Genomic DNA, 15,717 nt, shown 5'->3' with positions numbered 1-15,717 from the left:
GATTGTGGCCAAGAGATGTTCTGTTTATATAGGAGATGCATTTAAACTCGGACTCCGGAGTTGAGACCATGCTATCGGAGCTGAAACCCTGCCACCGGAGTTGAGCTCTCAGCTCCGGTGCCACCTTAACGCCGGACGGGGCATTTATGATTGATCTACCACTAAAGAATGGACTTATGACGACATGAGAAACTCAAATTTTAAGTGCCATGCGTGCAACTAGTCACTGCATAGAGCATCGTCCCAAACTCGTCGACACCTTCTAACCAGCGATCCACCCTGTCTCGTCTTTCGGCCAAGCTCTCTGAGTTTTCCGACAGAGGCCACAATTCATCGATCCGGAAGTTCCCTTCTGCCCATTCAGCTAAATGCACATTATATGCCGCTTCCCAATCATGCCGTCGTGATTGCCATAGAGCCTTGCTTGAGGGTGCTGGCAATCCTCGTAGTTCGCTGCCTAGATACGTTGGGAGCCCATCCTGAGCTGAGAGAACGTTGTCCAAAAAGTACATTGTGTACAAGGTTCTTCGTTTCGCCTCTGCTACTACCCAAGCTTCCCACCTCGGTCGGATACCGTCTTGCTCAGCAACGCAGACAAGGCCTCGTTGGGAGCTTGTGCATGCAATTTCTTGGAGGTTGATGATGGCTTGCCGTAGAAAGGGAGCAGGCCCTTGACTAGGGGTGAGATGAAAGTAAAGGACCAACGCATAGATCAAGTATGCTTGAAATGCGGCAAGAAGATTAATGCCATCATATGCTCCGTGTTGCTCATAGAGGTTGGTCATTTCCCGCTGCAGGATATCGGTGGCAGTCCCCTCGCTGCCAGGAAGAGAGTTTTCGCAAATCCTCACCAGGCTGAGGCAAGTTGAAAGAGGACGAGTAACTGCTGCTGGCGTGATCTGTGAGAAGTGGATGAAGGGAGGAATCCCACGACCTCGCACCAGAATGGATGCGTATGATTTGAGGATTCTGTAGACGAAGCCCATTACACTGGGAGAATAGTCTTTCAAGGTCTGCCCAGGGAACGGCACATATGTGTTGAGCCAGCGGTTCTTGATGTCGTCACTGTTGATGGGACACACAAGCTCGAGTCTTGAGAAGTCGAGATCTGGTTGTCTGGGAGGATTTGTTTCGATAGCGTTGTTGATTGGCAGCACATGTGCAGATGAGCTGCCAGGGGTGTTGCCAGTGATGGATTCTATCGAATGGACTGTTGAACTTGGGGTGTCTGTCCTGGCAGCTGGGTTTAGACTCTCCAAGGGAACCTCCGGAAGTGAATAGGTTGTATCATTCCCATCGAAAAGACTCGTGTCTCGACTTTCTGAGTTGGATGCCCTTGATTGAGCATAGTGGCAATCCAGGCCTCGCAGGGCACACCGGCCACAGGTGTCAGGTCTGCGGTCACATTTTGCCTTGGCGGCTGAACATGCTTGGCAGGCTTTTTGACGAGAAGTCGAATACCTTGAAGATTTCGTTGGCGACATGTCAAGGTTCTTGGACGAGGAGTTGTGGATGAAGGAAAGTTTATTGGTTCAGCTCGCTATAAGACCTGGTTCGGTTTGCTGTTATTCCGATCCGTTGCAACCTGGATATTGACTATGAGCTTGAATTGTCTTAATGTGAAAGATGTCCTTTTCTATTTCTATTCCAGCTGTGGCTGAGGAATGGTGAAGGATGAAGTTGGAAGCCACCCTGCCGCCTTCTAGAACTCTCTATGAGTAAGGATTTCTCCTCAGAGCCATCTATTCCATCCCAACTCCAAGTCATGACTTGTGACAATCAGTCTTTAGAAGTACTTTTGCGTCTGGGCAAAGTGCATGCCGGCAGCAAAGTGAAACAGCTTTGCAGCAACCACAGTCCGCTCCTGTTTCGAGTACTCGACCAGGCGATCATACAGCTCAGACAGAGGCACAACTACTCGCTGGATATGCTCTCCATCTTCTAATCGCTGCTCTGGCTCCTCTTCGTTTTCGTTGAGTTGAACCTCGACCATGACCAGCTGCATATTGGCGTTGCTCATTCCAGGATCCGCGGATTGAACAGGGCTGACGCTGAGAACCTTGCAGGTGTAGCCTGTTTCTTCCTTGAACTCACGCACCGCAGCTTGCTCGGGTGTCTCCTCGGCGTCGATGAGGCCAGCCGGCCATTCAATGGTGTATGCATCCAGAGGAGGTCGGTACTGGATGACGAGCATGGTGGAGGCGGGCTTTGAGGGATGCAGGAGAATGTTGCCCATTGCGACAGCGTCTACGCCAGCTTTGCCTCTGGTCTTTCTCGTGGCTACCTCCCAGGTTCGGGCTTTGCCGACTTGGTCGACATATTCGATCTTCTTGAGGGTTATCCACTTGGCCTCATCGACTGGGAGGTCCGAGGTTTTGGTGATGACGGGCTCTTGGGTCTTGTGAGACATGGCTGAAGCGGGGTTGCTTGAGAAAAATGGCTCAAAGGTGATTGCGAATGGCGTTCCGTGTGATGATCCTCGAGAATGGGATGGTTGCCGCCAGCTGAAGTTGATGGAATCCTTGCCTGCCTTGGGGATGTTGGGTTGTGGTTGTGATGGAGGGAGAAGTGTTGGCGAGTGATTTGAGTCAGTGACGATGCAATGCGGGCACCTGCATGAGAAGATGATTGGCTGTTGAAATGGCGCGATAAGGCCATGTGCGGCGCACCCGCAGGCACTGTGGCCGATTAGCTTTTCAAGGGAGTATTCTGTCAACTCTATTGATGCTATTCGTCCGGTATTCTGAGACGAGACTTGACAAAATAATAAAGGAATATCTTGTAAGTTTTATCAAGGTTCTTTATCTAATACCGCCTTCAAATGCTGTGATGCGTCCGATCAGTTACCAACTGGATGCTGCCACTGCTGCCACCCAACCCAAGCTTGGAATATGGAAACGACCAATGCCAACGCCCCTAGAAGTATTGCAATAGCTACACCTCCTAGAGTCGCCATCATGACATACCTCGCTCCACTCTTGCGCTCAAGCCACTTCTCAAGAACCCCCCTCGGTGCTGGATTGTCCAGTTCTTCATAGAGTTCTACCAGCCTTGACTCGAGATAGCGATACGTTGATGCTCCCTCGCCTTCGAGCAGATAGCTCGATGGTTCAAATCTTAGGCAGTCGGGGTCCAGGTTGTGTTTTGAAACCAATGAGCTCAAGAGAATTCTCGCATCAGCCGTTGAAGGGAAAAGAGTCTTCTGGATCGAGCTGAGAACCTCGATAGCTAGTTGTCGGGGAATATGACCCCTGAGGTTGTTAGCAGGATGTATTAGTAAACCTCCAACTTGAAATCGCAAACTGACTCCTTGATTTTTCTACTAGCGATGAGGCTTTCTTTGAGAAAAGCTGTGTGATGATACAACTCGACTGTGCCGTCTTGCTGATTCAACTTGAGGTGGTTCCTTAGCTCATCCGTAGGCACGAAACGAAGCCGGGCTACTTTCATCAATCTCCGCGCAGTGACTAGTTCGTTGATCCGACGGGATGTTGCATCTCGGCTGTCGTTAAGATCGAGGTCAATAACAGGAAATGCGGTAGACAAGAACTGCGTCCATGTCATATCATCCCGCCAAGGTATCGGTTGCAGGCCGGCCTCTAATGTGTCGACTGAGCGGTTGTCCAAACAGCATGTCACTGTGGCCATGACCCTCAAGGCGAGGTTGAAAGCTCTGTCTTGATCATCGGGCGTAGGGGCTAGACCTCCGCGATTTGCAAAGTGGTTTGACGTCAGCACTGATCGCTTCGTATCCGGATTATCCTTGAGAAACTGTATGATGGCGAATAGTTCGTTGTGACTTGATAAAGCCGGAGGGGTTCCTGCAACCATATCGGGAACGTAGGCAGCCGTGATTTTCTTGTAGTGGTCGAAGAAGGGCTTCATCCGAGTCCAGCGTATTCCCGGACAAGGCTGCGACAAGCACTGTGATTGACCAGGCTTGAGACTACAGGGTTCACAGAGCTTCCAATCCCACAAGGTCTTGACGAGACCCACAAGATCCTCCTCGGAGACATTTCGAAGGGGATAAGGTGAGGGAATGTCGAACATTGCTTTAGTCTGTGGACCTGGCAGGTTTGTTTGTTACGAGAAGATGAAGTTTCGAACTGGTCAGCGTGAAGAGGGAACGAGGGGCTGCGGCCTGGGGGTTGCCTCCCTGGTTGACACAGCCACTGACAACCAACAACGAATATGCCTTGGCGACGCCTCGGCGGCTAAGTGTATGCTGAAACTCCCCCCCCCCCGCCCTGCGGCTGAGATCGCCAGAGCATGGGGATTTCGGTTCTTGCATAGCTCCAACTCTCCGTCTTCAATCACTTCCTTCCAGTCATGCAGGATGCGCAACAAGAGTTTCCGCTGGAGGAAAGCACGGCAGATTGTGCCATGACCCAGCCCGACACCGATTCTGGCTATGGAGGCTCGAGTAACGCGAGTCTCCGGATACGCGATGACCACCTCGACCCCGAAGCTAGCTCCACGGCGTCTAGCAGTTGCTCCCGTTCTCAACCACCGTCCGACACCGGGACGATTCAGCCGCAACCACAGCCAATCCGGATACGACCTATTAAGAAACAAGTCGATATAGCCACGGCGAGACGGGCCAACGATATCATCGAGCAAATGAGCCTACTCTTGCAAGAGCACATGGTGAAGTCCAAACGCTACAAATACCTGTCGAGGCCCAAGCGTAGCCCCCCCTCCATGTCAATACGACCCATCGTGCTCGGGACAACAGAAGAGGATGCCAAGACTTGCCTGGTCATCTTCTGTACTGATAGCCACGGAGCTCATGATAAAATCAAAGACTTCCTGCGCAAATCTTTTGTCAAGGAACTGTACCAGCCTCGAGACAGTACGGAGCCTTCCTTTGATGTCCACGTCGTGGGCGCATCACCGAGTGGACAGGCCGGCGTTGCAGTCGGTATACCCGTAAGCGACCGCCGACCAGAGACATCTACATGTACTCTATGTGGGACATCTATCTACTTTGTCCAGGAGAAAAGCGAGCAGAAGCAGTTTGCGACAATGGGGGGCATCCTGCGGCTGGAGTTTCCAGATGGCACCAACGACTTGTATGGCCTAACTGCCGAGCACGGCGCCATAGACCCAAGGGATCCCAACGACAGCGATACTTCCATGTCAGACGGAGGTAGTGACAATGGCGATTCCTCATCAAGACCTGCTTCGCCCATCACCATGGTCGAAATTGACTTTGACCTGGGGCCATGCTTGGATGTTCCCACACGAGACGATCAGGAAATGCACTCGGAAGTCGATGACCTCGAGCCTGTGATGGCACGCGTGGAGCTATCAGCTTTGGAAAATGCTCAAAATGGTGCATTTCGCGACTGGGCATTATTCCCACTACCAACCAAAGACCTGAAGCCAAAACCAAACATGCTCCAGCTCCAAGGACAACAACCCAAGGCACTGAGAATGCCAGATGGGCTAACTGACATTTCAGAGAGCCGGGCAGTTCAAATCATCACGGGCTCAGGATTGAAGAAGGCAACCCTGGCACCCTGCCTTAGCCGTGTTCTCCTCAAACCGGGCACTGCATTTGTCTGGGCTTTCATGGTAGAGTTGCAAACAAACGCCGGTATGAACATTGCAACAGTCGAGACTTATTTAGCAGTAACTAACCACCACCACAGACATTCGCCGAGGCGATTCGGGGTCTTGGGTTGTCGATCCGTTGACACTTGAAGTATACGGCCACCTGGTGGCTACTGATGTCCTGATGGGTGCTTATGTTATCCCTTTGGTCGATATCATCGAAGACATCAGAAGCCGCCTCCCTGAAGTATCGGTTCAGTTTCCATCTGACCATCTGTTAAACCCGAAGGATGAGGCCATGAAACCATCCTTATCTCGAGGTTCCGTGGCTTACTGGGAGGACACCCCATATGCTATCCCCTCTACCCATCATGGACATTCATACGGCAGTAACTCCATGGCTGGTGCCAGCACGATTGATGGCACCGAACCACCGGCCTCGGTCTTCTCTCAACCAATTTCCATTACCACTGCAGCCTCCAGCTCCATTGACTGGGGGGGTGATGGTTTCAAGCTCAGAGCTTCAGAGACTGTTGCTGGCAGGACAGAGTCGAAATCGGCCGGTATGGTAAGCTCGGCCCCGAGAGTCTCACGAGACTCTCGCCCCGTTCTTTGGACGGCCTCCACTATGCGAAAAATGGCAAGGCTCTATACCTACACTACACTTTCCCTGGCCAGGATTATGGAAGTAATCTACAGTGACCGTGACCATACGTATGCCGTGCCCGGGTAAGCTCCATGTCCGAACTTCCTTTCCCTGGAATAACTAACCAACTCTTGTTTCGTCTTAGAATCGAATCGGCAAATAAAAAGATGAATGCTTTGCTCGATAAGCAGCCGAGATGGCTTCACCCACGCACTGAAGAAGATATGGGGATTCGCTTACGAGAGCTGGCCAAGTCACCCTTTCGCCGGAAACAGGCCCGTCACAAATCAAGCTCCGATGTCAAGACTGCCTCTGCGCGCAACGTATCTGGACAAGAGGCGATTGGGGTCGTATCGACTGACCAGGGATCAGAGCATCGCCTCCCTTTCGAACCCTCGCAGAGATCAACAGCACATCCTCCGAAGTCCCCAATCATGCGCATGCTCTCAGATTACTCGCTAGATTATGTCAAAAATGTCGACATGTTAATGAGTCGTTACAGCTTAGAGGGAGCTTTTGACCCAGGGACAGACTTCTCAGACAAGACGCTCTCGACCCGCGACAACTGGCTCCATGATGCCAGTGCACCTACTGCCGAGCTCTGCGAGACAATAGCCCCAGGGGATTTTCTCCGCCTCGATGAGTTGCTTCTCGTTCATAAACTCTGTGGCCAAGGACTGGACCGGCATGACCATCGATCGTGTCTCTGCCGCGTGAGGGATGAAGTGACCACTGATGACTGGGTTACGGCATCAGGTCTAACACTAAAGGCGACCAATATATTAACTTCGTCGACCATTGGGATGCCCGCCTCCGCCTTTTCACTTACTGACTCCTTTGGAAACACAGCGTTGCACCTCCTGGCTGCACGGGATGCCACGAAAGAGTGCCTCATACAAGCGGTGGCCAGGGTACCAGACTCGACCTTGATGGCGACCAACACAGCGGATCAGACTTTCCTCCATGTTTTGGGAACCTTTTGGTTCGAAGAAATAAACTCCCAGGGCGCTTTGCTTCCAAGACTCTTGTTCCAGCTGAGCCGTCGGAATTTTAACATTCGCGCCCGGGATATTTACGGACGTAATTTCTTCCATATCTGCCAGGCTCATCTACCGGATAAATCTGCTATGGAAGATCTTCTTGCAACTTTCGGCCAGGGCGATTTTGCTTGTCGCGATGCGTTCGGGATGATTCCCACAGGCTTGCAAGACCATCCAATACCGTTGCTTGAACAGGAAACTGAGCAATCACCAAGCAATTCTCTGTTGGCGAGCCACGCACAGATATTGTCGGGGGTGCATGCTGCAACCTTGAACCCTTCACTGGAGGACTCGCATAACCGGAATGGATTGCATCTACTCGCAGACGCCATTCTTTCACAAGATATGCTTCTGGATAACTTCGGGGCATCTGATGGAGAGGGTGGTAGAAGCACGCTCAGTCACAGAAACCGACGTCTTGAAACCGACAGCTCGCTCCCGAAGCTTTCCCTGCGCCTAAGCCTGATGGAAGGCCTGCTTGGTGCGGGCGTGAACCCTAATCACTACAACGGCGATGGGAACACGGTGCTTATGGCTTTTGCAGCACGTCTTCCAGAGGACGATGATTATCAGCTGCCAGGCCGGATCATCCACACACTAGTAAAAGGAGGCGCTGATGTCAACGCGCGAAACCGCCTGGGGGAGACGGCGCTTCACATCGCGGTGCGGACTGGCCACAAACTCGTCACCAGAGCGCTTGTGGAAGCTGGGGCCAACGTGTATGCGCGAGACGGGGAAGGACGCAGCGTTCTCGATATTGCTGATATCACGGCTCTCCATGCCAAGGATGTCAAGGATTATGCCCACGCTGAAGCTGCTCGTGCGTGGCTTTCAGGCCGTCAAGTATGCGCCGTGCAGAATCCTACAGTAAAGCAAGAATGGGGGATGCGATGAAGTTTGGAATCATGAGATGTAAGAATGGGAAACTATCTTTGATTGGTATGCAAAGCCTTGAGCCAGGTTCGATTTTGACTAACTGGATATTTAGTGCGTAGATATACAGTTGTGGCGGGCAATTCTTTCGGAAACCAGACTGATTTGTAGAATGGAATCATACTGAAGCATAGATGAATGGATTTATCTCGAAGTATTGTAAACATGCCTTGACAGTTGCCTATCATCCTTCATCGCGATGCATGCCTACATAGAGAGGATGTTAGTAAAGGGACACATTGATCACAGACAAATTGACAATGCTATACAACGGAGTAGACCTACTGACATAGTCCTTTAAGCTGCACACTGCATGGGAAGCTTTTAAACTCATCAAATAGACAGTTTGAAAGGACAACACAATTGCACAAGCATCCATCAGGGATTTAGGGAGCTTGCAATGGGTTGCCCCTTATAGGTGATTTCCTCTTTAGGTAAGTAGACGGGAGGACACGTGGATATGTACGAGGCTTATGATGATAAAACAAGCTTAACTCAACAGCCCCATGGCTCTATTTAGAAGGTGCCCAAATGGGCTTCTATGGATTCAGTCGTAGACCTGTATCCTGAGACCTGAAAAGTCTCCCACGTCTTGAAACTGCTTATCGGCAGTGAATTTCCTTGTGGTTGTGGCCCAGGACAACCGCGCAGTCTACAACCAATGTCAGTAAACTTTTCGAGTATGAATGAAATGCTATGAGTGTTCAATACTTACGTCCTCGGAAAATGTCACCGCGGTTGTTGGTGAAGTATGCGCAAGGTCCAACATGCGTTTCCTCGGAGTTCATCCTGGTGCATCCTTCGTGGACATAGTCTATGCCATAAGTCAGAGTTGAAGGCGTATGATTCGTCCAAAGGGAATCGACTTACCGCCTCGAATCCAGTACCAGTTGTTGTTGGCGGTCCAGACTCCATTACGGTCCTGAGTCCAGGCAGATGACACGTTGGTCAGGGCAAAGAGGGCCGTGGCGACGGAAATGAAGCGCATCTTGAAGTCTTGATGTTGATAAGTGAGGATTGAGAGAGAGCTGATCTGTTGATTCTACTGAAGCTACTAGAATAAAGAGCATCGAGGAGCATCCTTATATATTTCTTGTAGATCCACAGAAAACGTTTCATCACCAGTGATAATGATTGTACTCCGGAAATTAGGACTTTCATCAAAATGCAAGCTTGGACCAGAATCGTGACACAAAGTTTATTGACTGATTACCTGCCAAGATCGAAACTAACTTAATCAAGCCAAGTTGTTCTTGGTTTGTGGGACTATGCACTCTGCTATTGGCTTGATCGGACTTGTGCATGCAGCAACACAACCTCTGACTGTATTTTAACTCAGTCCGAGGTCTTGTTCCTGCATTTTGCAGTCATGAAACAGGGCGACTCCTAGACTCAGCTGTTGCCAGCAAGTCGGTGAGGAAAGCTCTGCCTAGATTCGAGAATGCAGCTATCCTCGTCCTCGTCCTTGCGGTCTTTGATGCCTTTGGATCTTTGGTCAGTCATCCTAGCTACTGCGGCTGGCCTCGAACCACCTGCTGCGCGGGCTGAGAAAAGTTGTTGACAGGGGCGCTTGTCCTTGATACCTCCGTGACTTGGAGCATGCCCAGATACTATCACGAAACTGAACAGTATTTTGTTTCTAGTTATGACCTCGTGCGATTGGCTCTGCTTTCATTCTGTTAAAATACCTAGTTGACCAATTGTCTGTAGGGTGAGACAATAGTTTAGACCTGACAGTTGGACCCCTATTTGGGATAAATCGTCCAAACTACCGCCGGCCTTCGGCTCAAGGACCGACATCCGAGATTCAAGTCAATAAGTATCTTCGGGAGCTCGGTAGAGTCCGTTTCAGGGGTTTTGCCGGCTAGCGCGGTCGTCAGCTTACATCCCAACTTGGTGGCATTATGCAGACAGTGCTGCCGATCCAAAATTAACGGGCCGCCCTAAATCAAAGGCTCGGATAACCAGCTCGGACCCCTAGCCAATGACCATGGAGAAGATTTATTAGACCTTGGCCCCCCGAATCTGAGTAAGATTCCACTTTCAACTTCAAATTCATCAGTTCAATATGGAGGAGAGCAAGAAACTCAACGGCACTGATCCCTCAGCTGGACTCGCTCCTGAGGGAGCACCTGAGCAAAACGAAAAGACCCCGGCCAAGTCTGCTTCATCGCCACCAATCCTATGCTTAGGAGCACCTCGCACCGGGACAGCCTCCCTGATGAAGGCCCTGCAGATCCTGGGATATCCCAACGTGCATCACGGATGGGACGCCTGTGAAGAATACGATCTCCAATGGCAATGGCCCATCTTCGATAGGGCCAACGACGCGACCTTTCCAAACCTCCCGACATACCGGGGCACGCCCTTTTCAAGAGATGAATGGGATGATGTCTTTGGCCGGTACGACGCCGTGTCCGACATTGCCTCTCACTACGCCGAATCTCTGATCCCTGCCTACCCAGACGCCAAGGTCATTCTAGTGGAGCGCGACATTGAAAAATGGTACAACAGCATGGTCCCTGTTGTCAAGGACTCGACAAACCCCAGATTCAGGGCCTTTGTGACCAAGGTATCTTACTACACCGGCTACACCAGTGCCCCCGTCTGCTTCCGGATGCAGCAGGGCTGGACGAGGTCTGAGTCAAACAACGATGTTGTCAAGAACCTCAAGACGACATATGTCAGGCACTACAAGTACGTGCGGGAGGCAGTCCCGAGCGATCAGCTCCTCGACTTTAAGCTCACTGATGGATGGGAGCCGCTATGTCGTTTCTTGGGAAAGGAAGTTCCCGATGTGCCTTTTCCACATGTTAACGACGCTGCAGAGTACAAGGCGAGGGGTAAGAGGATGCGCAATAAGGTTCTCAAGGCGGCGGCGCGCAAGTTTTTCTGCCCATGTCTTGGCTAGATACCAAGAGAGTGGTGTTCTGGAACTATAGATCTTCATTGTTACTTATACCTGGTCTGTCATGTAATTTCTATGAATTTAATCTTTGTATATATCTTCGTAGTTCTGCAAAGTCTCCCACATCTTGTCCTGTCAGGCTCCAGTCTGGATCATTAAGCAGTGACTGATATTGGTCGAATGAGTCTCCCAGGGGCAAATCCTCAAGCTCGCCATTTAAATCGACAGAGTGAAGCCATTGATCTGACATGTCCCATACTGGAGGATACCAGGGCGGGTATTCATGTGCCGGAGGGTGAGCACTGTGAACAGCGCTTGCTTCAGATCCTCGGTGCTCTGAATTCGATACAGTAGTTGTCTGATTGGTGGATGTGGGTGTGTTGGCCTCGCGAGAGTTCAGAGTAGCTGAAAGATGATCTCGCACGCTCTGGACTTCTTGGAACCTCTGCCTTGCAAAGGTATTGCCATGTTCAGCCATGTAATGCAACATATCCATTGCGTCTTTGAGGCCTGGTGTAGGATTGAGTCTCTGGCTTGGCTCACAAGCTGAATCAAAGATCATGGTGAGAAGCATGATGAAAGCTGCTGAGAAGATGGCGTCGCAGTCAAAGAAGCCGAATATTGCTGGGTCAAATTAGTTACAATTCTCTACAAGAGATGCCACTTACGAAGTATTCCCTTTCTCTTTAGAGCAATTATAACCTCGAGAAGTCGCCTTGCAGCCTCTGAGCATGTCTTGGAAAGCGTGTCGAGTGAGCCACCCTCGAGCTCGTTGCAGGGTTGGCCGCTCAAGATCAGTTGTGCGGCGTGAAGCATGAGAGGGCGGATAGTTAACAGTGTGGCCTATGTCGTCAGCCTAATCCACGCAAATGATGAGTATCCGTACCTGATAGAGCATGAGATGTAATGATGCAGATGTCCTAAGTGCGAGTTCCGAGTTCCCGCAAAGACTCAGGGATTGTTCTGATGGGATCTCTTTTGCAATATCGGCCAAGCTCTTGATGATCTGCTGAGCGTGGGAGACAAAATCTTGTTCCTTCTTGAACTTGGTGCCATACAAGACTAACGAGGTCAGACTTGAATTCAAGCAAGGCTTTGACTTACTTGTTATCACCTGCCCAGTCACCTGAGCAATCTTGATGTTTGTGCGAATGGCAGCACCAGTTGGAAATCCCGGGGCTTCAGAAGGTAGGGGCATGCTTATGGCGCTGTCAATGATCCCTGACGGCTTTCCATTTGCTGCGGCTAGGCGTCTGACTTGTTAGTCATGTCTTTTTTAAATGATCGAGCTTACCTCTCTTGCATGTATATAGTCCACCAAAGTCGGTTGATCTGTGCCTTTTCTGACCTCAGAATGTTTCGTTCAGAATCCTTCTGATGATACCCGTGTAAAATGGCCAGTCGAAGAGCAGTGTTTATCTAGTTAAGTTAGTCGAGCTCGATGAGCAACTGATGGACTCACATAAAGATAGGCCTCCTCCTTGCGGTTTGCCATTTGAAGGTACATGGCCATGAGGGCATTGACCTCAACTGCGAGCCTCCCAAGCCTATACTGGGCGCTTGCTGTAGGTAAATGCGTCTCCACAAATTCAAAGAACGCAGTTCCTGGTAAAACTTCTCCCCCCTCACCATTACCAGCCCGGAAGATTTGCCCAATTGCTAGAACAAGAAGAACCTGCATATACCATAGTTCATGAGTCTGAGGATCATCCATGTTCTCGTACAGCCACCCAATGCGATCCGTCAGACCCCGAAGGTCATAATGACACTGCGTCTGTCCGATATAAAAGCCGACAGTCTCGAGGAGTCGAAAGGCTTCTTCTTCACTAGGTAGTTGTGGAATAGCTTGGGTAGAAGCTCTGAAAGGTGAAGGATGATTCATCGTAGGCTGTACAGGATTTGGGGATATGGGGATTGTTCGGGCACTCGATGGGCCAGAATTAGTCAGTACTTCATGAACCTTTCTGCCGAATTCGTTACTAGAACTCAAGGCCGACTCGGCAGCGATGGTTGGGACATGGTATTGGGATCTGGACTCTAAATTTAGTGTTTGAGTCGGTGTCTCTGGAATGCCCTGTCGTTCATTTGAACCATTGGGGACCCGTGACGTGCTGCTCCTCGGGGTGGTTGATTGACCATGAGCCATTGGCATGTCTGAGTCCAAGACAGGGCTCCCTAGGCTGAGTCCCGGTGTTGGTGATCCAGGATTGAGCAGACCCGAAGACTCTGACCTAGGTCTCGTCCCTTGATTCATGTAAGCAGGATTTGATGGAGCTGGAATAGTCAAATCACCATTGTTTGAGAGCGGCTCTGCACCCTCACTTTCATATCTTGCAAGCCGGCTTTCGAGTTCCGCAATCTTGCTAATGGAAATGTTAAAGAGATCAATAACAGCAAGGTAACTCATACGTCACCGAGTATATCCGCCGCGGACCAAGTGGACTGATTGAACATGGCAGTCCTCGCTTTGAGCAATACTGACACGGTGCGGTGCCAGAGCATTTGACTTTTTTCGAACGACATGTATGGCAACTGAGCCGTCAGACTTTGAGCTTGCGGTTGAAATAAGAAAGACTGACGCAACTACAACCGTGCTCTTTTGGGCGGAATTCCTTGACCGCTTTGAGGGGTGTGCAGACCGTCTTGGCGAAGCCGACATTGTGTGGAGTAGCCGAAGAATTCGATAAAGCCTACTGGAGTGTAATGTTTGCTATAAGGTCTGAAGGGTCAGGTTCTACGTTTTCTGGGCTCCGAGGCATTGGCAGTGCAAGAAATGTGGTCAAGATTGAGTTCGGAGGGGGCCGCCGAGGCTTTTATCTCACAGGCGGGGCGGACAAATGACTCGTTGACGAATAGCTTGATTGCAAAATTGGGACTTGTAGATAAGATCGCCCCCCTGTTACGCTATCATAGACGCACTGGCGGTATGGCTCTAACAGCTCTCTGCCCTCCGCCGGCTATCAAAGACAGATCTTGCTGAACAAGCATGAACCGAGCACCCAGAGTGTTAATGAACCACTCGTGAAGTGTGGGGTTATCGTAGACACCTGCAACTCCAAAGATCTTGTTGTGCTTGCGGCATACTTGGCTGACCTTTTCCACTGAAGTTCTGTACTCCTTGCTGTCCCAGTTGCCGCCAACTCCCAGGTCAATACTCATGTCAAATGATCCGACCAGAAGAACATCGACGCCCTCGACTGCTGCGATTTCTTCCGAATTGTTGACAGCGTTTTTGCTCTCAATCATTGCGAATACTGTTGATCCCGAGTTGTTGCCAAACTCGATTGCTTCGTTTAGGGGCGTTGGTCGCATGTTGAATAGAGGCATGGCGCCTGTCATAGAGCGGCATCCATGAGGAGGGTACTTGGAGATTTTCACGGCTGCCTTTGCTTCATCTGCTGGGGGTTAATTGTTGTTCAACTGGATACTGACAGTGTTCTTACCTGCGCTTTCAATGTGAGGAAATATCACACCCATGGCACCTCCGTCAAGCACCCGTTGAACGAAACCATTGCCACACTGATGAGGGACTCTGACGAATGGAGTAATGCCTGCGAGATGACCGACATTGCAAAGATTGCTTGCCTCAGCAAGCGTCAACCAGGCATGTTCGAGATCGACAAAGAGAGAGTCGAAACCGGCATGTCGAGCTGTCTGAACGATCTGAGGGCTTGCCGACAGCTTTATACCGAATGACTTGCAGACCTCTTTGCGAGTTACGCATCTGAGGAGGTTGTTGGTGTACTGAGTTGAAGCCATGGTTGAGCACTTTGCGGAGGTGAGACGACGAGCTATGGAAACAAGCAGTAATTGACCTTCCGTTGTCTCAGAAGTTTATATCTACCTTATCGGACGTCATCTCCGATGCAAAAAGCAAGCTATTCTTCCTTCTGAGATCGAAATGTTGAGATCCATGCGGGGTTGCTTTGGCTTCGGAGACGGCGGCCGAGGCTTGGTGGAACCATCTGCAGGACGTTTGGGGCAGTTGAATGTCCATGTAGCCTTCTAGGCAGTTTTATCTCACCCTTACTTCAACCCCCATGTATAAATCACGCATGAAAGGATAATAGTCATACTGCGCGCTGTGCTACGCTGTATTATCATGTGTACAACAGGGTAGCTAGCCCCTACGACCGTCGGACCACTCGAATGCCATAGGCACGGAAATAGCTGTGTATCACAAATAATTATTTTAGGGTTTATTTAGAGGCATCTTAATGTTCATTCTTCTAGAACAACAGAGTCGAGTGGTTAGTGTCTTCTTTCTCTCCAAGTTGCTACTCCTTTATCCGAGCCATTCCTAGTCACTGTTTTATACACTACCACCTCTTCGACCAGGGAAACTTTTTGATAATTATCGCTTTCTCTGACGCTCGCCACTTGAAGCGGTCTGCAGAACGAAATAGGCTTCCTCAGTGGCTGACAATGTGACTGAGAAGATGCTGAACTGCAACAAGGGAAGGGAACCGCGGCAGGTGGGCTTGCGTGATTTTCACCGCGTGATTTTGGCCTCTTGTTGGTGTTGGTTGAAGATCCGAAGACGGCATATGTTAACCCCTGGCTCGACTGGTACAAGCCCCCTTGTTAAAGCCAGGATCACTACCCTCGTGTCAGAATCCTCGGTGTCGCCCGTT

At 50.4% G+C, this 15,717-nt stretch overlaps 3 protein-coding genes and 1 pseudogene across 4 annotated transcripts, besides 1 other annotated feature; 2 read left to right on the top strand and 2 right to left on the bottom strand.

Moving 5' to 3' along the window:
• Positions 1-1,786: 1,786 nt before the first annotated feature.
• Positions 1,787-4,065, bottom strand: NCS57_00992900 (annotated as a pseudogene). Its single transcript has 3 exons — positions 3,308-4,065; positions 2,848-3,251; positions 1,787-2,718 (listed from the first exon to the last, which is right to left on the bottom strand).
• Positions 1,787-4,065: a sequence feature.
• A 264-nt stretch (positions 4,066-4,329) lies between these two features.
• Positions 4,330-8,136, top strand: NCS57_00992800 (uncharacterized protein; the record flags this gene model as incomplete). The annotated part of the gene is made up of 3 exons (XM_053059687.1): positions 4,330-5,599; positions 5,655-6,285; positions 6,348-8,136. 3 exons carry the CDS (start codon positions 4,330-4,332, stop codon positions 8,134-8,136), a joined length of 3,690 nt encoding a protein of 1,229 aa, XP_052910081.1.
• Positions 8,137-10,237: 2,101 nt separating this feature from the next.
• On the top strand, positions 10,238-11,086 carry NCS57_00992700 (uncharacterized protein; the record flags this gene model as incomplete). The annotated part of the gene is made up of 1 exon (XM_053059686.1): positions 10,238-11,086. The coding sequence occupies exon 1, from the start codon at positions 10,244-10,246 to the stop codon at positions 11,084-11,086; it is 843 nt and encodes a 280-aa protein (XP_052910080.1). The 5' UTR covers positions 10,238-10,243.
• A 70-nt stretch (positions 11,087-11,156) lies between these two features.
• NCS57_00992600 (Zn(2)-C6 fungal-type domain-containing protein) lies at positions 11,157-14,842 on the bottom strand (the record flags this gene model as incomplete). Its single annotated transcript, XM_053059685.1, has 10 exons — positions 11,157-11,707; positions 11,752-11,926; positions 11,970-12,145; positions 12,188-12,336; positions 12,432-12,502; positions 12,546-13,327; positions 13,376-13,446; positions 13,493-13,548; positions 14,003-14,478; positions 14,527-14,842. 10 exons carry the CDS (start codon positions 14,840-14,842, stop codon positions 11,157-11,159), a joined length of 2,823 nt encoding a protein of 940 aa, XP_052910079.1.
• Between the last annotated feature and the right edge of the window lie 875 nt (positions 14,843-15,717).

Source organism: Fusarium keratoplasticum, chromosome 8, assembly GCF_025433545.1.
Source record: "Fusarium keratoplasticum isolate Fu6.1 chromosome 8, whole genome shotgun sequence".
NCBI lineage: Eukaryota > Fungi > Ascomycota > Sordariomycetes > Hypocreales > Nectriaceae > Fusarium > Fusarium keratoplasticum.
This window is presented reverse-complemented; position numbering and strand designations above follow the sequence as displayed.